Source organism: Lepisma saccharinum, chromosome 11 (genome assembly GCF_977018435.1).
Source record: "Lepisma saccharinum chromosome 11, izLepSacc3.1, whole genome shotgun sequence".
NCBI lineage: Eukaryota > Metazoa > Arthropoda > Insecta > Zygentoma > Lepismatidae > Lepisma > Lepisma saccharinum.
This window is the reverse complement of record NC_139239.1, coordinates 56,075,355-56,100,411: the sequence shown is the minus strand read 5'-3', so window position 1 is coordinate 56,100,411 and position 25,057 is coordinate 56,075,355. Positions and strand designations below refer to the sequence as shown.

Below are 25,057 nucleotides of genomic sequence, written 5' to 3'. Positions count from 1 at the left end.
AAATACGCATTTTAACAAACAGACCGTAGAAGAGAACCATTGACACTAGTGCTCGAAGAGGAACGCCTGAGGATGCTATCCAACAATTAGAAAATTTTTATAAAGCATCCTCTACTTAGGATAATTTGCATAGCTGTCCCCCACCTGCTGCATTGGTTCCAATGTTGGTCCATACAAGCATCCCTCACATACTTGAAAAGTAACTCCCTATCCAAGGAATATCCACTTCGACCACTGGGTAATACAACAATATTTTTACTAAAACTAAAGGAAATAATTTATACTTTAGGACCTCAACGAAAAATGGGCCAAGGATCACTTTCTCTGGGTCATTCACTGTAGGACATCTGGTCAGGTTGTGGGGGCACATAGTGGTTCGCATACTACTTTAAAATTTATATCCAATCCGGATTAGCCTATCTGTGCATAAAGTGGACTTTAAACAACAATTCAATCAATCAGTCAACTTTGTCAGGTTGGACACTGAAGAGTTACAAGAAGGCACTCAGCACAGGTAAAGACATAACACAGGATAACTCCTGTGAATTCAAGCGCCAGAGCCTCGTTACCATGCAGTAATGTAGTTTCCTGGGTTTACTGCGTGCAAGAAAGCTAGATATTTAAGTTGTTGTTTTTTTTTCGGAAAAGTCAAGCAGGACCTCCTCGATGGCGTAGTGATAACGTCGTTGCCTTGAAGTCAAACGGTTCTAGGTTCGATACCCGATGGTTGCACATAGTAGCCCAGATCCCACTTTAAACTGTAGGTTCAGCAGCCCCGATTAGACCATCTGTTCATAACGTTGACTTAAAAAAACAACTTAAACAATAACAATGTCCAACACTCCTTACATACCAACATTGCATGATGAACAATTCTTGACATTTGCTTGCTTTTCCCTTCCCATATATGACCTCCGGTCATTTCTGCAGAGACCCTCATTTCAATATCTCTGGTGTAGTTCTTTTTAAAATTATGAACAAGGATTTTCTGCTTTCAAGCTGGAAACAACCCCCGCAGAGCCCCTTAATTTCAGCTTTAAATCATTCATCATTTTAATTTATGTTCTTTTTTCTTTACTTCTTTACAAAAATTCCCTCTCCAGTAAAAGTCAGTTTTTCTTTCAACATGACCCATCCATTTCATTTTCATCTTTCTCCCAAATTACTCTGAGTACTTGTTCATTTATAACCCTACGCATGCAGTGAATTCTCAACCTCGTACTTCATACTGGCATCTGTAAAGGATTCCGTTTTTTGTTTTGTTGTTGTTTTTTTTTGCCCTGGAAGTTCCCATCCAATTTGTATGGATGATATTAATTAAGAAAACATTAATTTCCTAGTAGAGGGAATGAGAGATAAGTAATAAGGCCATTTTTGGGAAACTGCCAGGGCAAAGTATGGAAGTGTGATAAATAAAATAAGCAAAATACCTCTCATAGAAAAAATATAAGGAAGAAAACATAAATAAACTATGTAGAAGGAAAAGAAGCAGAAAAATAAATGGAGCAAGCAAGAAAGAGAAGATACACACAGAACCCAAAATGTGTCAGTCCAGATATACATAAGCATTATCGTTTTTACTCCACTACCACATTAAAGTGCATAAAGGAAAGCAACAAAGGGTATTTTTCGCCTGTTCTATGCGGTGCACTAAAAAAAATGCACCAATTGAACATATCAGACCACATAATTTCAAAGAAACCAAAATTAATTCTGTCAATTAATGCACCAAACTTTGTCTTCCGAATGCATGTTAACCATATTCCAGGGGGTTCAGTTGTCCCCCTTGACTCCCCTGTGGACAACTACGTATGCGTGTAGGTATGAAATAGAGACATGAGAACCTTTTTAATATCTAAAGCAATAGCATATGATGGACGGAACAAATTTTCTACATTAAAATGTGAATAGTTTATCTCGTAACTGCTTCTGCCGACCTGCGTGGAGGATTGGATAGCACAGCGCGCTACGATGCCTGGGATCCCAGGTTCGAATCCCGGCCTGGACGTGTGTGTTCTTTGTGAGCATCCGGTTTCGATTCCCGGTGGAGGAACATAGTGGTTCGGATTCCAGTCCCGATTAGCATTACAGTACGCAATTGATCTGCAACCAACCAGTTAACAGACTTTCCACCTGTGTGACATCACGAAATAGAAAAACTGCGAACGGCATTTGTGACCTGCCTAACGTACTCACGCAAGCATTTAAGAGCTGGTTTACGGCCGAGAGTAATTTTATTGCATGAAATTAGGGATGTGCCGAAGCCGATTACAGATGTATGAAAATCGGCCGAAATTGACATATCGGCATCTGTATCGGAATCGGCAAAAATCCGATATTTAAACCGGTACAGATTATACTAGAGTTTTACCTTCTAATAAGTTTTATATATTAGTTTTGTAAGAATTATTGAAAATTAGGTTATGATTCATCATTATTGTAGAGTTTTTGTAATAAAATTATTGCAAACTCTCATTCAGAGAATCAACCTAACTCAAAATCGGAAATAAGACAATACATTGCTGAACCAGGATCTGCTGTTGTATTGGAAATTCAAAAATGAGTATTCAAACCTGAAGCAAGTCCTGAGAAAATACTTGGGCATACCTGCTGCATCAGTATTCAGTGATTGAGTGTTCAGTGTTGCTGAACAGATTTGCGATAAGAGAAGAAGTAGGTTACTTCCTGAAGTGCTTCCAAAACTTGAGTTTCTGAAGTTGAATCTGGCAGCAGTAAATTTCCAAAATTAAGAACAGGAATTCATTTTGCATTTCAAAGAGCTGCTTGTGTACTAATGTTAAATCTCTTGAGAATCCATGTTCTTCTTAAAGGTTCACATAACCACCTTTTGTAGATGCAAATGTACATTCGCATCTGTTGAGAATATATATGTATATACATATGATATGCAATAGAAATGTACATAGCAAATTTATTTTGGTCATGCTGAAAATAACATCCCATTTCTGTATAATAATCTTATGTATCGGAATCTGTTAAATATCGGCATCGGTATCGGTTCCAAAAATTATCGGCGAGTACATCGGCATCGGTGAATTTTCAGCTTCGTCACATCCTACATGAAATATACAAATGCGAGAAGGTCTCATCATTTGTCTGCCTCTTTTCCTGTATCTCTTTCAATCTCCCATTCAGTTTCTCTATTTCTTTCTTTGTGTCTCTTTTCATATATCCCTTTCTCTATATATACTTCTTCGTTTCTCTCTTTTCTAATCTGTTTCTCTATCTTCCTCTATTTCTCTGTTTTGTACCTTCCCATCTCTTTACTTATCTCTATTTCTGTATGTCTGTTTCCTTATCCATTTCTCTACATACTTCTTTGTTTCTTTGTCTCTTCCTAATACTCTTCAGCTTTCCTCCTTTGTTTCTCTATCACTTTCTCTCTTCCTGAATCTTTTGTGTATCTTTCTCTCTTTTCCTGTATCTTCTTTGTTTCTCTGTCTCCATATATTTTATTTCTCCTTCCTCAGCTGTCTGTTTCTTTTTCTATATAATTGTATCGCTTTCTCCCTCGATCTCTCTCCTCTCTCTCTCTCTCTTATTCCTCTTACTGTGCACGCACGTGTGTGATTCTTGCTCGACAATGCATAATCTTGAAGATTTCGTCCCTGCTTCGTAGCTTTTTGGTTTTGTGACATCATCTCTCGATGTCGATGGGCGGGCCTCAACTGAGCGGTTGCAGATCATTGATACGAGGAAGATTTATACTGACCAATCAATAATGACGTGACGCTCTCAAGCTCATAGTTCACTCAACAGTTGGCCATAATGCGCATATTATCATTTCAGTCCTGAGTATTTTCAAACATTTCTGTAAAGTTATTGAGTTCTGTTGCCATACGTTACAACAACAAACAATTGCCCACGTGGTACACACTTTATTTTTGTTATCAGAATCCAACCAGAAACTGGTACCCCCAATGTACAATTTTGCAACATATAATGAGGCGATGTAGCAGAGGCTTGGGACGAGAGTAACGTTAATATTCACTTGGGACGAATAATGCGAGAGCAGAAGTGGCCATTTGACACTACTTATCAAGCATGATCAATTTAACTTTGTAAAGAATGAAGCTGTAAATTGCACAAAAAGTAATAACCATGTTGGCTGGTATCATTCACTACGCTGAAGTATGTACATATCCATAGAAGGGAAGTATTTTATAAAATTACCTCTGTGCACATTAAATTCCATTGAATTAGGTACATAGCTTCCGGAGTAATGCTTTCACGACTACAATGGGACGCGTGGGGTCTGTAAAACGTGGAACAGGCAGATGGAGTGGGGGCAGCTCAGTTGCAGCGCAAACAAAGAGAAGAATCACATGGGACATTGCCTAGAGCAGCGCAGATGTTAGCTAAAAAATTTTCATGCTTTCTAGCGCGTGAAATCAGTGCCACTTTTTCGCATAGCCAACGTGGAATTTTAAAAAACACAGGAGATGGGAGTTTCCGGCGTCAACAAATCCAAGCTGATCCCTGAACATGCTACAACCTGGACGGGTAACGAATTGACGAAGGGGCAAACAGTGTCCGAGCAAAAAACATGTTTCTGGCGGGATAAGGTAGCAGATTTTCCATTTCCGGTGATTTTTTTGCTGCTGCTGCACAGTTGCGAATGTTCTCTTCTGGTTTCTGACAGAAATCTGCTTTAGCAGATTTTAAGCTCACCGTAGTGACGCGCAACCCTACATTGCGCAGTTTCTCCAAAGAAATTTTCCAGTTACACAATAACAAGTTGCATACTTTTTTCTCTACACGGTAACTTTCAATAATTTTCTAAAAACTTTCATGTCTCTACACTGCACATGTTTCAATCATTTTTTATAAAAAAAATAAAAGTTACCAAGTTATAGGTGGCAAATATTCTGTAAAAAAAACCCCTTGAAAACTTTGTACACTCACGCACAGTAAAAATTGGACACCTCCTATATCCTGAAATACTCGCTTCACTGCAATGCGTTATGTGTGTTGTCTAACTCCACGGAGATGAGCGAACTTGGTATGGAATAGTTGCTATTGAAGTTCTCTCATCACTGTGGAGTAGACAATGCGCAAAATGCATTGTAGGGAAACTATACGCAAGTCCATGAAAATAGGCGGCTGGGCAGAATTGCGTTGGCACCACATATAGGAAAAGCAAAGCGAGAGCGGGACAAAAGTCGCTGGTTCCTGCGCACTGTGTGGCAACATCAACCGGACTGCGTTGCCTAGTTCGAGCGTCAGACCGACCTCTCTCCGGGGCACTTTCGAGGCACCATTCGATACAGAGCTGGTGATCGTGTGTATTGAAAGTTCGTTACAAGCCCAGAAATGGAGTCCAAAATCTACACATTTACAACGAGATCTTTCATTCTCTTAAACCTCCGAACACACGGGTTTGTGCTCCGACGTGGCAACAGCGCTTACTTTTGCCACCCGCATAATTTCATGGCCTTGCGTTTAGTACTTCAGGATCTAGGTGTCCAGTTTTCATTGCCGGTGACTGTACATTATATACTACTCAATAGGGTCTGCGTGTGCCTAAACTTTTGCAAGTTCTAGAAGCAGAAATTGAAATTTCAGAAACCTTGTCAAGCAGGCAACCTATTAGAATAAGTGAAGAACGTTCTGTAGGAGCTAATGTGCTAGAATTTGCTTGGTGATTCTGATTCCATCGATATGATAGAATATAAACTCCCTCATAATTGTCATTCGTTATTGAGTTATGAGATACTCTTTGGAATAATTAATTAGATAAAGGCTTGAGTAATCTTCCATGTCGCATGCTTGCCCAACGGATTAACATGTATTGAGACATAAGGCCGTACTAAAGGCAATTTTGTGGTAATTTTTCGATAACAGATGGCAGCACCGTTTGCCATGGCAACCGAGGGACATGTTGCCAGATCTCCGCGTAATCAAGGTAGATACATACAGGTTGGTCGGTTAGGGTACTCATTAATGGGATATGACGTCACGTTGGTTAGCAGATTTTATTGAAAAATCTAAGTAGATGTGGAGCAACATAATTGTTTATCATGAGATTATAGTTGTATGTTCTTATTGAAAAAAAAACAATTTATCAGCAATGGAAGATAATAATAGTCGTAATAGTAATATAAAATCCCTTGTATTGTATTATGTATTATTTTAATATTTCGAAAGCAGAAGAGAACATACACAGATAACTGTAGTTAATTCAAACACGAAATGCATAAAGTACGGAGAGTAATTGAAAACATTTTGCAATTACGTTTGAAGCGAATGCTGCGTTGACTGTAGAATTCATTGTATATGACAGTACTTGAACACATTTATATCTTTTATCGGTGACGTTACCAGATTTGCAGAATTTCAGTGTACATTTTGTAAATATTTATAAATATTAGCGCGCTCTAACGATCCTCAATCCTTTATCCTTGAAGTGAATGAACATTGAATTCTGCACCCTTATTTGTTACTGAGTTTTAATATCATGTCTCGTCACCACACAATGTCCTGTTTCATAGTTCTTTACGGATTTGTACGGTTATCCCAATAAATTTGGGTCTATGCTTTAGCATGGCTTTGGAACCCCAAATAAATTAGATGCGCTACAAAACTGTATTTAATATTTAACTATTATAAAAATAACAAATATGTCTTCTATTGTGTATCCAGGATTCTTCTGACACTTTCTTTCAAAATCACGGACCAAACCGTGACGCAACGGCAAGATGCGACGTCTTAGGAACTCGCAGTCTAGCCAGTCAACGCTGAGTGAGAAGAGATTTGGCATAGAATCACTCTCACCATCGCTGACGACTCCGTTGCCTAAATATGGGCACCGCAAATATTTGACAGCAACTCAGGGTTTTGTCAGGGTTGTTAAAAGTCTAGGAACCCCCCTATTTAAACTGATCCGGAAGAAAGGTTCCTCAGCCGTATTTAAATTGATCCGAAAAAAATGGTTCCTGGACATAATTTAAATACTTTATAGATAAAAAGGCTCTTTGCGGTCCAGAACCAATTTACGCTTGCTGATTTTCTCTCCTGGACCGGAATTGAATTTAGTTAGAATTCCTAGACCTTTGACAAACCTGGGTTTTGTTCTCTCGCTCAAGAGATTCCCAGGACACAAAACGAAGTAAGGAACACCCACGTAAGATATTAGAATTACACAGACTGAAAGTTAGCTGCCACTCAATGTAGCAACTTAGCGAATGTAAAAACTGTGAATGATTCTTCTCCTCTTTCTCCCAAAGCAAGTAGTTTGATTCGAACACTGGTAAGGAGAGCGTGAATTTTCATCAGATACGCCAAGAGAAAACTTATAATATTTAAATAACGTCCAGAGCCATTTCTTACGCTCTTCTCGCTCATTTCCCCCCCATCACATTCATTCTTATCACCGACGGCGCTCCTTAAAGCAATTTTGTACCGCCTGAAAAGGATTAGCGCCTCGCGATTTGCGAGTCCTCTGCACATCTGATATTCATGATATTCGTCCGCACTCCAGCAAGCGAGGGAAACGACGTCTTCCTTCCCCTCCTTCGAGGCGCCGGCGCCACGCAGAGGATAAATGAAACAAAAGGCGAAAGACCGAATCTGCCTTTCCCCTTTGCTTGGTTCTTCTCCGCAGGGAACTTTCCTGTCATCGCAGAAAATAACAAGTCAACATGGTTTATTGTTTGTGTTCTCTACATTGTACGCATATTTCATGTTTTCACACACATGCTACAGCAAAACCTCATCTGCTTGGTGCAGCTGCTGAGATCTTTGATACTTTTTTTTATTTAGTAACAAGGCTGTTCGGGTATTTTCCAAAACTGTACCCTCTAAAAAAACTAAATTTGAAAGTTATGTTTTCAATATCCTGTAATAATTAATGCAATACAAGTTAAATGAAATTTCATGTCAATTTCACGTTAAACTCTCCGAGGAAGGTTAGAGCCCCTGCCCCCCCCCCCTAATTGACGCCCATGGTTATACAGGATGGCGCATATTGTATCTACCAATTTGATTTGGCAACCCTGCAAAATGAACGTGCGCATGTGTGGAATAACTACATCCGTGGAGAGTTAGGGGTCAGGCAATTAGTATACCATGCAGCGTTGGCTGTTGGAGAGGCGGATTGCGGCGGTGGAAGCCTTCATCCAAACAGGCACCGAGCACTGCGGCGGAACAATGGTATTAGCCATGTACCTGTTCCGGACACACACAAAACATTTTGACGAGGTTTAGACAGCGAAGAGCCACGAGTAATGTGAACCATCAGTCCCTGCGAAAAATACGCGCTATTCCACAGGACATATTGAGACCAAGCCCGTAGCCAGGGGGGGGATCCCCCCCGACACTGCCGTCAGCCCCCTTGACATTAGGTCATTAGGTAAAATTATTTTTTGTATAATTTGTTTGCAGTGAAAAGTGAAAATGTAGACATCAGGTATTACATTTATTCATCTTGTTTATGAGCCGAAGTCTAGGTTGAAGATTCTCTAGACTTTAGAAAGTTTCTTTTTTAAGGGAACTTCTTTATCGGCACCTTCGCTGCCACTTCTACATCTGCGTCAAAGGTCAACAGCTCCCAATTTTTGGGAACAAAGGGGAGTGTTATTGCTTCAGGCAGGGGTGGAATGTACTGTAGGCACTATGATTGAACATTGTATATTTTTCTTGTATGATATAAATATAAAAAAGTAGTATCGAGTGTGTACTAAGGGATGATGTCAGTAGAAGTCAATTAACACTTCAAGAGAATTTTTAGAAGATATGCAAATACTATTTATTTCTATGATATTTCTAAATGTTATGTTTTACATTAACTTAATGACTCCCCCCCCTCACACACACACACACACACATAATTTACCTTCATTTAATACTTCTAAACTTTCGAAAATGGACTTGGTCTACAAAGCCCCCCTGATAACCCGTGACCCCCCCCCCCCCGGAGATCAATTCTAGCTACGGGCCTGTTTGAGACGCGCATCATGGAAGCCTTCCCGCATCATTGCCTCGAACAGTGCATCCAAGCAGGAGGAGAACATTTAGAGGACGTTATTTTCAAGGTGCACTGGTGTCTGTATTGTCCATATTATACACTGTATTAATTGCCTATGTGTGTGTTTTTATTTCATAGCCATATAAAGATAACTCAAACACTGTCTTTCCGTTGTCATTTGAACTTGGTAGATACAATATCAGTCACCCTGTATATGCAAGCCCTAACGTATGACGTTGTGGAACACGGCATATTTTCACGAAACCTGGATGTAGGCGCACGAAAAGTTAGCGATCCTATCATCGTGCAAGAAGGAAGGCGATAGGTCCAGAATTAAGCTGATGTCAGCAGCTTGTTGCAATAATGTTCTTTGATTGGTGGGTTGTGATGGCGCAACTCGCTTTCAGTCTGCTAATACATAAACTTCTTCTAGTGGATTTGTTTTGTACTTTTACAATAATAGTTATGTTTAGCAAACAAAAGGAGAAAAAACAGTTCTAAATGTGCTAGTCTATTCACATAAGCATTTGCCCAGTAAATGTCGCTTTTTTGTAATATAAACATGCAGTGATTAGGAACATCTGTTGTTAAGTCTTCCCTTTGTCTTTCCAGGAATGAAAGCAGCGGGATTTTCAAATGCTGGGATGCTGTCCTCTGGGTGGACAATTGGAAAAAATCCATCCTGTACGTGTGCTTCGGAACAGTACTCTTCGTAAAGCCACATCGGTTGTGGCTCTCTTCCGTAGCAGGTAAGCTGCCAGCTTAAGTCTCGATTACTCTGTAGTGTTACAAACTCTCTATGAAGCCATGGGTTCTATTCTTCATCCACTGCAAGAACGAAGTAAATGTAAACAAAATCATGTGATTTCTGATTTCTTAACTATGCATTAGTTGTGGTGTTACTTTTCTCACAAACATCTTAGCTGTACAAGGTTACAGTTTTATAATCACAACTACATTAAGTGGTATGGCTTTAACACCTACATTCCTAGGCACAACATTCCTCTGCCAACTGCCTTGTTAAAAAACAATGGGAATTATCATGAGCCACATGTATTTGTTTATATTGCCTTCATTCTTTCAGCGAACAGAGTATAGTTTCTAATCACGGGTTGTATCACCATATGTTGTAATTCATCCTCACTATTGCGATCAATGTAGAATATCTTAATACAGAACTGAACAGCCTAAAAAAATAACCAGCCTATACCTATCAACTTTGTCAACTATTATTAAGCGCTGCAGCTGTAACTCGGGTGATTTACACGAACGTTCGTCTCTTTTTTTCTTGATTTTTACACTGCTTATGTGACTGCAACGATTCGGATGTATTATGGTTAGGTGACATCCAGGATTCGAAGCTGGAAACCTTTGGTGACGAGCCGAGTAGACAACTAACCCAGTCAGCAAGGCATCTCTTCATCATGTAGGTGGCTCAAGCACAATCTCAGAGTTCAACTGGTTCCTATGCTCATCAGGCCTGAACAACCTGCAGTATTTGTGAAAGAGCGCTCTCGTAAACACGTTTGGACTGCAGAGCGAGCAGCAGCACTGTAGCGTTACAAGGGAGGTCTGTTATTAAGGTGAGGGAGGCAGGAGACTTCGTCCGCCTCTTATCTGACCCATGAATAACAGTGCAGTGTGGCATTATAATCATGGCAAAATAAGCAGAATGTGGTACCTTGAAAAGAAGGACGCCTCTCCTAAAGGTAACTATAGTTTTCTCTCTCAACGCAAGCTGCTCCCCCAAACTTGCTCTGCTGCTTACTAACCTTGAAATGCAGCGTGCAGGAGAGAAGTTCCCACCGAACGGAGCGATCGCTCGCCTCCGCGATCCACAAGCCTACTTTAAATAACTTCCTCCAGAACGAGAATTAAGCTTTGCGTCATGCTCTCCGCTTGATTAGAGAGAGAGAGCGCGCGACTACAGGGTAGATAGGATTTCGCTCGAGTGCCAAATAGTTCGCAAGGACGATGCTAGATAGAGAATGGAATTGAGAGCTTCTTCACTCGAGCCAATAACGCTCGAACAGGCAAAATGAGTGGTACACACTCAAAGCCCAGTAGTACAGGTTTGACCGTAACTTGCCAGTGTTAGTAGGCCTCAAATGTGGATAGTGAGGTGTAGGACGGAGTGAAATTAAAACATACGTGAACAGTCATCATCTATAATAATAATAATAATTCCGTTATTTAGCGGGCAAGGTTCAGCCGTAGGCTGCTCTACCACCTAACCCTTGTCATGAGCTACATAAGATAATATTAGTATATATAAAACAATATGATGATATATGAATACAGATGGAAAGATTGATTACACTAAAGAGAAATAAAAAAATCACATTACCTACAATTACGATGATACTCATTACAGTAATATTAGTCATAAAATAATATAAATGTGAAAGAACAAAAATATTACAAAATACACATGTAAGGAGGAACAATATAAAGGTAAATGTTAACATAAGGTTGCCTTTAAGTAAACAATAATAATAATTTGTAGATAGTAATAAAATTCCAATAGTTATAGTTAGGCTATAGAATTAGTATTATGTCGTTTGTTGAGTGCCAGTTTACTTCTAGTATGTGCTACTGTTCTGTTGCTGTTCCTGTATAAGCATTTCTTTCAATTTCATTTTCAAACTGTTATTGATTTTTATTAATTTAACATTTGTTGGTAGTGCATTCCATGCTTTCGGGGCAGATATAGAAAACGATGAGGTATATAGTGTAGTTGAATGGTGGTGAATGTCAAGTTCGTTCTGACGACGTGTCCCGTATCTGTGAATTGTGCTGCGATTACATAATTTTTGAAATAAGTATGCAGGTTTGCGTTCAGTTTGCAGACCATGAATAAAAGACAGATAGTGCAGTAGCATATCTCTATGTAAAAATGCAGTTTAGGGTACCTTACCAATACACACACATGAATATAGCTGATTATGGGCTGAAACGACCAAGACTGATATTTTATATATATGTGTGTACGATTATTGTCACATTAAAATTATATTCTATTGTATACGCTCGAGTATAAAAGTACGAGCGAGCGAATGTGGTCCCATGCAGTATTGTAGTACAGCTTTAACATGAAGAGACGTAATTGTGTAGAATCTTATGTGTAATAGAATAGTATCTCTGGTGTTAAGAGACGACACTTCTTCATGTTATTTATTTTGATGCGGTCAACCTGTACAATGCCCACAGTGTATGCTTACTGCTCATGTAGTTCCAATAAAGTGTCTTTAATGTAAACATTATAACTTCTTGTTTTGATTTTCTGTCTTTTAAGATTGGCTTGTTGTCTTTCTAGGCGTCATGCTAATGACCCTTGCAGCCCTATACCTCATTCTTACCTTCAAGAGTCGAATCGAATCGAAAGGATCGGCGTTGCTACAAGTCAGGGAGGAGAGTTACGACAGGTAAGTTGAAGGAAACCTTGTATTGTGTAATATTGTTTCTAGAAGTGACAACTTTACGTAATTGCTGAAACGTATTACATCCAATAATTTCATGTCAATAGACTTTAAGATAATTTAGGATGAAGAGGACAATTAGCAAGAAAATTGATCGTTTGATATGTCCTTCACTTTTAACATTAATATATTTCGATATTGATGCTTTCATGTAATGTACCGATACTAATTGTAACATTGGCGTACCAAGAGGGTTTGGTGGTGGTAACTCACTACCTTATCCCTGCTTCCGTAACGATTAGAATGGTGAAGTAATGAAATGCTTCATTTATTGATTAAATTATTAAGTCTTTTACGTCTTTTTTCTGACACTTTGGGCTATCGCAGCAATGAGGATGAGTAATATGAAATTGATGAAGGGACATTCACAAGAACAACCATGCGCAGGCCTGCATTCGAACCAGGAATCCCTGATGACTTAGCGCGCTGTGCTAACCACTCCGCCACGGCTAAGTGATGAAACGCATGAAGGAACAAACATAATGACGTGTCATGCCTTGCCCAGGATTGATGTCCAGGACCCTACATTAACCATTCTGCCATGGAGACTGGCTACAACACACAATGAGGCAAATAAGTGAGAGATATGCGTAAATATTCCATATTTATGAGTAAGATTTTTCTTATTGAATGAGAAGGTTTCCAAATCCAGAATGTAAATTCGTAAATATTATTGCTAGAGAGTACTTCGTCCAAAGCCGTGGCAAGCAATTACATACGATTGCATATGACTAAGATAGTTCAATTTTCTTGCACGTAATCTGTGCCAAAACATGCAGAAAATTAAATGCATTAATTAAGGCAAAAAGAAAAGGTGCATGACAGTTGTGGCCTTAAAATAACGTCTAAATGCATATGTATTTACAAGTATTGTTAATATAATGTTTCTATACTCGTAAAAATGTACAAACTACGTCCATTCTTAAATTAGTCCATTCTGACAGAATAAGGTTTCCTTTATTGCAATGCACAAAATTATTATGATAGTTATATTGCATAATGACAAGCCGACCTTCGTGGCTTCACGTGATGACGCTAGGACTCCCGGGTTAGAATCCCTGCTTGGGCATTGGTATTTTTTGTGAGCGTTCCTTCATCAAGCTCATCATTCATCATCATCGTCGCGATTAGCCAAAAGTTCCAAGAAAAACGACGCAAAATAACAAAAATTATATCAAGCATAGTGACAAATATTTAATAATATGTATTTTTCATTATCAACTTTCTGTGTAAGAGAACTTTTCTAGGATCTTTGTTAATAAATTAACAACTATGATATTGAGAATTATATAAGAAAATCCCTGAATAGTAAATGCAATAAAATGCATTAGAGTTTCAAGTGCAAGAATACATTCCAGTGTGCCTCTCGGTACATCCTATTGCGTTGTTTTCAACTGATGTATTGAAATGCATCGTATTAGAAGTTTTTATCAACGACAAATGAACAAGCACACGCAGTTGTATCAACTGATGTATTTGAAGTCTGTAAATTAAATTTATGCGAGAGGATGTGTTTACTCTCCTTCCCAATATCTCCCTTAGGCACGGCACTGCCTTCATCTGATAACAATTTGTTGCGCAAGAATACAATTTCCTCCGCGGACCAGCCGGTATCCTTTTTCGAAACCGCAGATATTCGTCCGCTGGGTCGGTCGCTAAGAAAGGCTGAAAGAAAAGATTCCCAGAGGAAGGGTTGAGTTTAAAGCGCAGATTTGTATGCTTACGAGTGGATCTGAAATGTGAAGATTCCCGCAATTCCGAATGCGAGGGGGGAAGCGGAAGCACAAAAATCCCTCGACGTCCGTGTATTGAGGTGTGCGGTTGTTCCAGCGCCCCCTCGCTCTTTTTCGTCGACTTCCAGGACCCTGGATTTGACGGCGGCTCTTTCGAGTGTTGGAAACCTACGCTTGAAATTCAAATCACCTTTCCCAGCGCCCCCTGCCGGAAACTAAAACGTACGCGCGTTCGTCGCAGCCTAAAACGCAAAACCTGGGCGTCGGTATTTGCAATAGTCCTTGGCTTGCTTGCTCTTCCGTGCGACCCAGAACAGCTGCCGAAGTTGTTGGGAAACATACATGGGAATTAGGGAGGGATCAAGGTTCCTAGTAAATCCTAGAGATTCGCCTACGAAAGAAAACATCGCAACACAAAGCGTGTTTATTTTCCCGTACTGGGTAACCCATGCAGATTTCATCCAGAATTCAGCGTCGCTTGGTTTCAAACTCGTTTGTGACTAAACTTTCCCCTCTCCTGCTACACCAAATGTTTCAAAATAAAAGTAAACCCACCAAAACCTTATTTGACGTCGCTTTTCTGTCTCTTTTGGCTGATCGCGATTATGAGGATGAATGGAACTGCACAATACCACATTCTACCTAAAAAAAGGGGGGTAATACGTAGTGGATACGCTTATTTAACATGCTACCAAAGACATAAATTCATTGCCAGTACACAAATTACACCTAAAAGTATTCCTAAGAGAACATTGTTTTTACACAGGACAAGAGTACATCGGCAACGTAAGTGCAGTAATAACAATACTATAACTTAAAACTGAATCTGCCCACTCAATAGGTATTTTTTAATATTCTTCCATGCTCCAATGGGATTTTATTTATAACTATAAATAAACAAGGAAAGGAAACTGTTCGTTTCAACGTATTATTTCAACAATCAAGACACAACATAAAGGGCATGCTCAAGAAAAAATATGTTTCTTTGATTATCAAGTGCATTACGTGGATTTGCCTGTTATCCAAATATTATTAATTTTGAAAATACTCTTTCAGTTAGTGTAATGTGCCTGAAATTGAATGCCCTATTTTTGACCGCGAACGTGTTTTGTTTCTTCAATTAAAACTTTTAGATTACAATTTAGTTGATCATACCAACCTGTGTCCTTCTCCCTTGTTTATTTATAGTTATAAATAAAATCCCATTGGAGCATGGAAAAACCTTTCACTGTTCATTAGTCAGTCATTGTTCTCTGCAGTTTTCAATGCAACATTCAGGCTCTCTGATCGTGCATCGTACGTTTCTCATCAGGTATCCACATAATTTAATATATTTATAAGTAGGGAGCGGAAGTTGATGACCTAAAAAATATAGGTATATGACCTATAGAATATCCTAAAAAATGGGGAAAAAATGACGTAAAATGCAAAAAATGACCATTAAATTTGTTAGTTTCAGTTTAAAAATTGAAATGAAAATGAAATTAAACAAAATTCAATCTTGCTTTAAAAAAAGGGCACCAAATGATAGCACATGCACATTCAATTAAAATATGCAACGAGGATTTTCAGTGCAAACGGGGTCTAGCTATGGTATTTCAAGCCTCTCCTTATCTGATCTTAAATCTGAGTTTGCCCCAGACGGGCACCTGGTGGTTTCCCCCGACACAACAAAGACTGTCACCAGTTCAGCATTTCTTTTGCTCGTAAATTGCAATCCTGCGAGATATATATACCTTGGTGAAAAGTTTCAAGAATATTACCAAAATTAAAGAAGTGACAAAATATGATGAAACAATATACCGAATATTGCAAAAAATGACGGGTAAATGCCGAAAATCCGGAAAAATGACCTAAAACCTGACAAATGGCAACAAATGCAAAAAAATGCACTTTAAAGTTACCTTTTTTGGGTTCTAGATGAAGTGTAATATTGTGTATATTTAATGGACATCGTGTCCGAGATGTCAGAAAAAAGGTGACATTTCATCAACTTCCGCTCCCTATTTATAAGTTGTATTAAGCGAAATTCTCCATTTTTATTCTTTCCATATATGATATCAATATCACATTGCAAACAGTTATTAATGGTTTCAATGTCATTTGTTGGGAAAAAAGTTTCGTATTACTTTAGATTCGAACATGCAAACGCAAGTATCAAAGTATTGCTTTAGACAGCACTCATGATTTTGAAACGTGGAAAGGTAATAATTTTACGGGGAACGTGAAAGTTGGTGTGTGTTGACAGACTGTAGCTACTGCCATATTAGCACTGACAACTAGGAAGCGTTCTCAATGATCACGTGGCTGCATGTTTTTCGCTAATAAATAACTGCGTTTTTTCAACACATACACAAATACATCGTCGCTTCGGAACATCAAATATTCATCTTTGCTGCTTTCAGATTACCAACATACGAAGTGGCATGCAATTCAAAAGGTTTTGCAGAAACCTCAGTTCTATAAATAAGGTTGGATGAAATTAGACAAAAAAAAAAAAAAAAAAACTTTCCTTCCGCTGGGCTCGAACTCAGGTTGCCCGCATGCTAGTCCGACACGATAACCAACACTCCAAACGAGACAACACGAAACTCTTTCGCAAGTAGTCGACTGAAACGCAAGTTAATTTTCAGATTGCTAATTCCCAAGGTATAACATGCCTAGGCAGATGTGTCTTGCATTTTCTGTACTTTTGTTATTTCAGTCGCTTTGGTCTCTCCCTAGGTTAATCACGGCAATAATGAGGAATATTTTTTTGACAAGATGATAGACAGACACACAAGAATAATCACCCTCGCAAAAAAAAAAAAAGCCAGAACTCGAGTCTGGAACCTTCGACGCGAGGTGTGTTTCTTGTTCTAACTATATCTGTGTGTTTTCGTTAGATATGAAATGAAGTAAATAAATAAGACAAGTGGGTGGAAAGGACTGGAGAATCGTAGCTACGTAACCATTGGAGAAGATATCCATCGCCTAGATAGAGAATCTCTATATCCCATTGCGATAGAGAACTTATTAGAAGAATGAAAATACAGATTAAACGAACAAATTTGATGCGTATCCTTTCGTCAAAATGCCTAGAAAACAATATTACATACTTCTTCACTAATAGAAAAGAATAAAAAAAATTGTCCTTGGTGGGGATCGAACCTAGACCTCACTGATGAAAGCTCTGTACGCTAACCAACACACTATCAATAGCACCATGTTTTCTTTTTTCCAGTCAGTCTGTTTCCTTCCTCAGCACCTGAAGACGAAAATGCATCTTAATTTCTCTCATAATTGTTTCATTGTCTATTAATAGAAACCATGTATGTCACAAATAGACGCATTCTTTCTGTGAAAAGTCCCATGTTTCGCACATCGTGCTTCTCCATTTACTGTTATTTGGACATTCAATTGGAAGTTAAAACTTAGCTTTGTGTGTTTGTTTTCACGTGCAAGTGTGTGAGAAGAATGGTGTGAACGTGTGTTAGATGTTTTTTCTGGGCATTATTTTCGTTCAAAGCATTAATATAATTGTAAAATATGGAATTTACTGTAATGCAAGGAGTGAAAATATAAACCCAGTCCGTCAGGTTCGTTCCCAAACAACATTAAATAATGGAACGTAACGTGGACCGAGTATTATTCCATGTCGAGAACACGAGACATTACGATCGACAATCTTCATCTCGTAATTCTCTTTGGCATCACTACTCAATTTACAGAGATGTATACCCGTGACTGGTATACAAGCCGCAGAATTGCAATGCTGGTTGGGTTGTCTAGTCACAAGGCGCTTGGTGGTCAGACATGCATGGCTTGATTCAGTGCTTCTTCAATAGGGTCGTTACAACCTAGAAGTGTCCGTGACTGTACAATGTGACAATTCAAAAGTTTCGTGTAAGTCCAACGGACTCTATTAAATCAATCAAGACAAATTTTGACAAAACACCCATTTCCAGATCGGCGTTCCAGAAAAAAGACATGCCAGTAGTACAATTATCACTTTCCCCTACTTAAAAATTTAGATTTCAAATGCTTCATGATTCGGAAAAATAATAGTTCTGCATGTATTTTCCGTCGCATTTTTTCTGCCATTTTAGCCAATCGCTACGATGAAGATGAATTTTGATTACATGAAATGGATAAAGTGACAATTGCAAACAAAGGACGCAAACCCTACATAGGATTGAATTGACTCTGAATCCGGACGCCAGAGCCTCGTTTACGCGCAATCGTGTCCAGGGTCTATTACGTGTAAGGGAGTTTGACATTTGAACGTCTTCTTTGAAAGACACCTCCATGGACGTAGAGCGCATAGATGGAAGGTTCTTGTCCCAACTGCGAAAGAAGTCGCAAATATAGATAGATCCTAATTTTTTAAAAACAAATATGGATGTATTATAGTTTACGTCGCGTTTATGAAACTTTTGGGTAATCGCGACAATGGAATTAATAATAAGATGGATGAAGGGACAATTGCAAACACCTTTGTACGATATAAAACAAACGTCCACAGAGGATTATACTGGCTGTGGATCTAAACACCAGAATCTAGTTAGCCTCCAAAATGCAGCCCAGTTATACAAAGTGGAAGAAAGGTTGACAGTTGAGCGCCTTAAGTAGAATTTCATGTTTACAATGCTTTACAAGGGAGTGGCGATGGTGAATTGGTGTTTTAAGTCCACTTTATGCACAGTTAGGCTAATCGGGCCTGGACCTACAGTTTAAAATGGGACCCGAACCACTATGTGTCTCCACCGAGTATCGAATCCGGACCCCTTGCTTACAAGGCAACGACGCTACCACTGCGCCATCTGAGAGGTTTCTGCACGGAATGGCATCTATGTTAATGTAATGTAATTTTAAAAAATCACTAGGTATTTTCCAGTCTTACGGCGGCCGGTCCTAGTTCTGACAAGGGGAGCGGGGAATACGCAGCGACAAACCAGACAACAGCAGTGGCGCCGAGAGACACGACGCGGCGGGAAAAAGCACTACGTGAACCTCGTTCTACTGGCTGCTGGGTTTCTTATCGCGCTGGATTGGTCGCTTACCTGCTCCCCTTGGCCGCACTAGGATCGGCCACCGTAAGAGTAGAAAAGACCTTTAGCAACAAGCGCGTACATGTACATGGAACAAGCTTGCTGATCGGAAGCTTTCAGCGTGGCCACCAATTAGCGTTATAAGCGCTCGAAAAATTGCTTACAACTGCAAGCAACAAGTTAGCCTATTGCAAGCTTTCTACGTTACCCGGTAAAGATGCGAACATAGAATCGCTGACATCACAGCATGTTACGTTAATCACTCTACCACTCCTACATATTTTTGATAAGAGATGTGCTGTAATTGTTGACATCTCTTTTCCCATTGTCCTATAGACATGTCAAATCCATGCGCAGTTATTGGGAACATTTGAACACTGATAACGTATTGTTTTGGGTTCACATGCCGCGTACAATGTGCGGTTTGGTTTACATTGATTTAGTGGCTCTCGGTAATTCCCTAAGTGCCAAGGACAAATGGTCCATAATGACGTAAACTGAACATCAATCGTCATGACGTGCTCTGCAGATGCTGCGTGCACAATGCTTAACCAATGGAGTGTTAAATTCCCTAACAATAATCGCACGGAGTGATCGATATGTGCTGAGCGAGAACTTATTATTTTCTCATCTGAGACCTGAAATTGTTTGTCGCGGATCTTTAGGTGTAAATAATGTGGAAAAATTTAATGTTTCACGTGTAGAGTGTCGTAGGTTCTCTAAATATTTGGAAATGATTGGGAGTGTCTGTGTGATTGATTATAAAAAAATAATTTCGGCGGATATCTTGGTATCCAACACGCGTTCTAAGACAATTGAAACATGCTGATTCAAAATATGCAAACCATTTGTCTGTAACACCCACCAATCTTGAGATATACGACATCAACCATTTATATATGTTTAACATTGTATCAAGGCAAACAACTCACAGACATAGGTTTCACTAGAACACTTTTTGCTACATGGAGTACTATTGAACATGGCTTTAGCTAAGAAAATTGTGCAAATGCATCACATGGCACATATACTATATAGTAACATCTAGTTGAAGGTATAATACACATATAAAATACATACGTATAGAAAATACTTCCTTAATTTAAGGTGTGTATGGTTTGAATTTCTTGGCTATAGAGTTGCGTTTGTGCTGAGCATTTGGCATCTCACGCTGAAGCATCCAACAGTAGTCTGCCTACATTGCTGCACTTCATCGACACTGATAGCGTGATTCCATCACCGAGATGTCCTGATGAAAATGTTCACCATGTTCGTCGCTGACTGAATCTAGGTTCTCGGGGAAGAAGTCAAAATGTGAGTCGAGGATATGAATTTTGAGGGACATGATGCAACCCAGCTGTCTTCTGTACACACTAATGCACTTCTACACAACATTCACATAGTCAGCAGATTTATAATTTCCAAGGAAATTGGCTACGACTGACTTGAATGCCACCCAATCATCTCTTTCAGTGTCACCCAGTAAGTCCTGGAAGTGGCTGTCAGCAATGATCTTCCTTATTTGTGGACCTATGAACACACCTTCTTTCACTTTGTCATAACTCATCTTCGGAAACTTGTTGCACAGGTACAGAAAAGCATCCAAGTCGTTGTCTAGTGCCTTCACGAAATTCTTCATGAGTCCCAGCTTCAAATGAAGTGGTTGCATGATAACTTTTTCACGTTCAACCAACGGCACACGAAGGACGTTTTTACTTCATGACTGCATTCTATCTCAGATCGGCCAATCCTTCTTTATGTAGTGGTGCTTCCTATCTCTGCTATACTACTCGCAGGTGAAGCAGCAGTACTTCTTCGCCTTCCTTATCAACGGCGCAAGTTGCGTGCACATGTCAAACATATGAACTGTGGTGCCCACGGCGCACTACTATCTACCTTTGAATCGTATAGTTCATATGCTTTCTTCAGAAACGGTGTTAAAGTCTTCCGATGGGATGGATTTCTGTTAGATAGCCGCACACGTAGCAAAACAGATGTGGTGAATTTATGCAACCTCTGGACACCATAATCCACTGTCACTCAAAATAAAAAAGAAATAAATGAAAGTATAGTAATGCGATCTTGAAAATATTTCGACGTATTACATTAAGTATAACTGTTTTCACAAAAAAACGAAAAAAAATTCGGTGTTGCACGAAAAATAACGAAAAACGACAATTTTTTTTTTGAGGAACGGTATTCCATGAAAAATAAAATTTTGTCGATATCTTCAAAACCTGACGTGATAGAGCAAAACGGTTTTCAGATTTGAAATCAGCATGACAAACTGCATTAGGAAATGTAAACATCATGTCGGATATCTACAGCTTGTTTATCAGTGTTATCTTCCGGTCTAGAAAATCAGAAAACAGCGGCGATGGGAGTGGTGGACGTAGCATCACCCATGAAAAGTATTTGTCTTTTAGTTTAATGTGAAAAAAGTGTGTTAAGTATTTACTTTTAGTTGTTGATGGTTCTACCAGATTGCGTAGTACTAACGCTGGGGTCTGGTTCGGGATACAAACGCTAAAACTAAAAGCTAAGAGCTCTAAACGGGCCATTCTAACCTACCAATTCCTAATCTACAATTCCTCTTATATCTAGTAATGCAAATGTGGTTAGGTTAGGAGGGCCAGATTTAGAAGTCTTTGCATTTAGTTTTAAGGCTTGGTATAAGCTGGGTGTGCGCCCCACCAGACTCAGTAATGCTGTCGCCTTGAAATCAAAGAGTGCTGTGTTCGATTCCCGATGGAGGAATGTAGTAATTCGGAACTCACTTTAAAAACATAAGGTCCAATCTCGAGTAGCATATCCTTGCATAAAGACGACTTAAAACAAGCTTTGACGCCAACTTTTGATATTTTTGTGCCTGTTATATCAGCACTAGAGACCAGAATGAGATTGGAGCTTAGCGACAGAGACCAGACAGAGAACACAACTGGCTTTCCTATAAAAGGTCGATTGCGTCATGATCTAGGTAAAGGCCCTTAAAGAAAAACCCTAAATAATGACAATGGGCAATTTAACCCTGTCTAAGCTAACTGTAGAGCAGTGCCGCGCATATCGGCAGAGGAGGAGGGGGAAAATCGAGTGGTGAAAGCGCAGCGTTGCCAGACGTACGGTCCTGATCGTACATGTACGGACGTACGGTCCAGACCTAACGCTAAATGCACGGTTTGTCAAAATTTGTTCTTGCAGTTTTATCCCTAATATTTCCCTAAGAAATGCTTAAACCAATGGTACGGACCTGAGACGAAAATACGGTCCGTTTGCCATGTGCGTTCGGTATTATCCTTTTCAAAAGTTTGCAACGCTGCATAGAGAAGGGGGAAATCGGGAAACTCCCGTCGCACATTACACAATCCCGTTTCTCTCACTCTTCATTGGTGGAGTCGTCTCGTGTCACTACTTGCGCAGAGACTTGTTCTCGTTCACCTGGTCTACAGTTGGCTGGTAAAAAAGTGAAAAAGTAAAGGTAAAGTGCTCCCCTGTGCATAGCACCACGCCATGAAGGCGTATAGGGGGTGTGGGGGTAACGCCCCACACTTTCTTGATCCGGTCGTGAGTGGGGGTGATGTGATCAGCATCACGCCCCTGACCGCCTTTACCCCCAGGGTTTCCCCCAGGTACCCATGTTATTCGACGCTGGGTGGGCGCCGGGGCCGCTTCCATCGTTAGAAAAGTTCCCGAATTTGAACCGGCCGGGGATCGAACCCGGGACCTTTAGCATGGTAGTCAGTCGCGTTACCAACTGAGCCACCGCGGCCACTAACGGAGTTTATTTATAAAGGTGCATTTCCCTCCCAATAATGTTTACCACTCAACGCACCTCCCCTCCCCAATCCTAAGCTGCTGACTGATTCCAAGACTAAACAATGAAGGCGCTGCACAAACGGGACTCCAGCTGCGTGTTACATGTGCATGTATGGTCCATGGCGAATACATATTGTCCTATTATTACATTCGATAAGGGTTATTTTCCAACAATTTTTACGCCGAAGTAGATGAATCTTTAAAGTCTCGTTATAACTTATCTTGAAGGTTTATGCTCAAGCAATGCTAGAAAGGAATGCGTGAAACAACCCCAGCTGATAAAATCCCAAATGTAACTTAAAACAGAATCGTAAGGAGAGAGGAAAATGGCTGCGCAAGCCATTCGAAAGGAATTAAATCGAAATTATATGCGAGATGGGGTGAGTGGATTAACGACCAAAGAGTGGAAACTGAGGGAAATGACATGACAGGCATAAATTAGGAAATGATCTCAAACAAATGCCCACTTTGCAACTTAACTGAAACTAAACTCATTAAACTTTAAAGGCATTAGAGAGATAAAATTGCGTCCCATAAAAAAATTTCAAAGGAAATAAGAATGATCTAAAAGGACAGGAAATAAAGGAAAGAGCAAAGACTTGGAAACGTTTCGGACCTACAGTTTTAATAAGAAACAAAAAAATATAAGCACGCCCTTTCGGGGATCAATGATCAAAATTTATGTATCCATATTTTATGGTAAAAGTTCTCACAACGAAAGATAGACCTATAAATGTTTCCAAGAAGAGGAATCAAAGAATTTAAAGAATAAATAAACAAGGTGAACATAGGATAAACGTAGAACCACTCCTAACCAATGCTAACCACTCCGCCACGGAGGTGTCTATGAGATTGTGAAAATGGCACTTTCTAACATAAGCCCCATTTTATCAAACATTCATTAATCGTAATCAACATCATGGTCCACTACTGCAGCATTTTCAGCTTTGTCATTCATAAACCTTCAGTTAAATAATAATATGTGCAAGTTTAATTATCTTAGAAACACCTATAGGTCTTTTCAGTTCTTACGGCGGGCGCTCTACAAGCTGGCAAGGGGAGCGGGGAAGCGACCAATTTAGTACGATATGAAACTCAGCAGCCTGTAGAACGAGATGCACGGCGCCACCGCTGTTGTCTGGTTGGTTGCGGTGTATTCCCCACTAAATTAGGCAAATGCTGTATTTGGAATCTTCTGTTCAACTGAACGTTTTGCACGAGTGAAACATTTGGACACAAATTCTCAAAGAAAGACGTTTTTTCGTTGTATAACACTGGTTTTCAACCTTCGTGAGCCGCGGCCCGGTAAATTCATCTTTTAAAAGTCTCTGCCCCGATCACAACAATTTTACTCGTAAATAGCTTTCTAACTTTATTAACATTATACTTTCATTACTATGTACCTTTAAATTTAATATCAATAAATAATGACATAATCATAGAGAGTATTGCTTTGATTATGTGTAGAATATAAAATTTGGTTTAAATTACTTAACAACGACTGAATCTAATGGCATCTTTTAGTTTCCTTTGGTCAATATCATTAAATTAATTTGGTAAGTGAAGATTTTCATTCGCTTCTTCCATTTCGGACACCGAAAAATTGCAATTAATCAGAATATTTCGACTTCAGTATAATGAAAATTGCTGCGCAAACCAAATTGACAGTTGCAACGTCCACCCACGCAGTGCTCAGCACCACGGCGCAGGAGTACTGGTACTGGCTGCGTTCAACACGCTAAACACTGCAGTTGGGTGGTCGGCAAACTTTTACCCATATGTGCTAACTGATTCAGAAATATCTCAGGGCTTGCTGGGTGTAAAGAAAGACTAAACCAGGTTTATATATAGATGTAACAGTTTATTATAATCCTATCACAAGGATGTCAGTTAGCACACTTACACACGTGTCTTTACCTTTACCCTTACCACTCACGTGCATTTACCTGTACCACCTTTAGACCCGAAGAGATAAGGGGGGAGCAGGGAACATCCAATTTATTCCTCGCAGAGAGG

At 39.5% G+C, this 25,057-nt stretch overlaps 1 protein-coding gene across 2 annotated transcripts in view; it reads left to right on the top strand.

Moving 5' to 3' along the window:
• Positions 1–25,057, top strand: part of LOC145995261 (uncharacterized) — a 383,578-nt gene that overhangs the window by 307,933 nt on the left and 50,588 nt on the right. For both annotated transcript variants that reach the window (XM_083131837.1, XM_083131838.1), the window contains exons 4-5: positions 9,599–9,735; positions 12,303–12,411. In XM_083131837.1, coding sequence (XP_082987963.1) covers positions 9,599–9,735; positions 12,303–12,411 — 246 coding nt within the window. The remainder of the gene's footprint in view (positions 1–9,598; positions 9,736–12,302; positions 12,412–25,057) is intronic.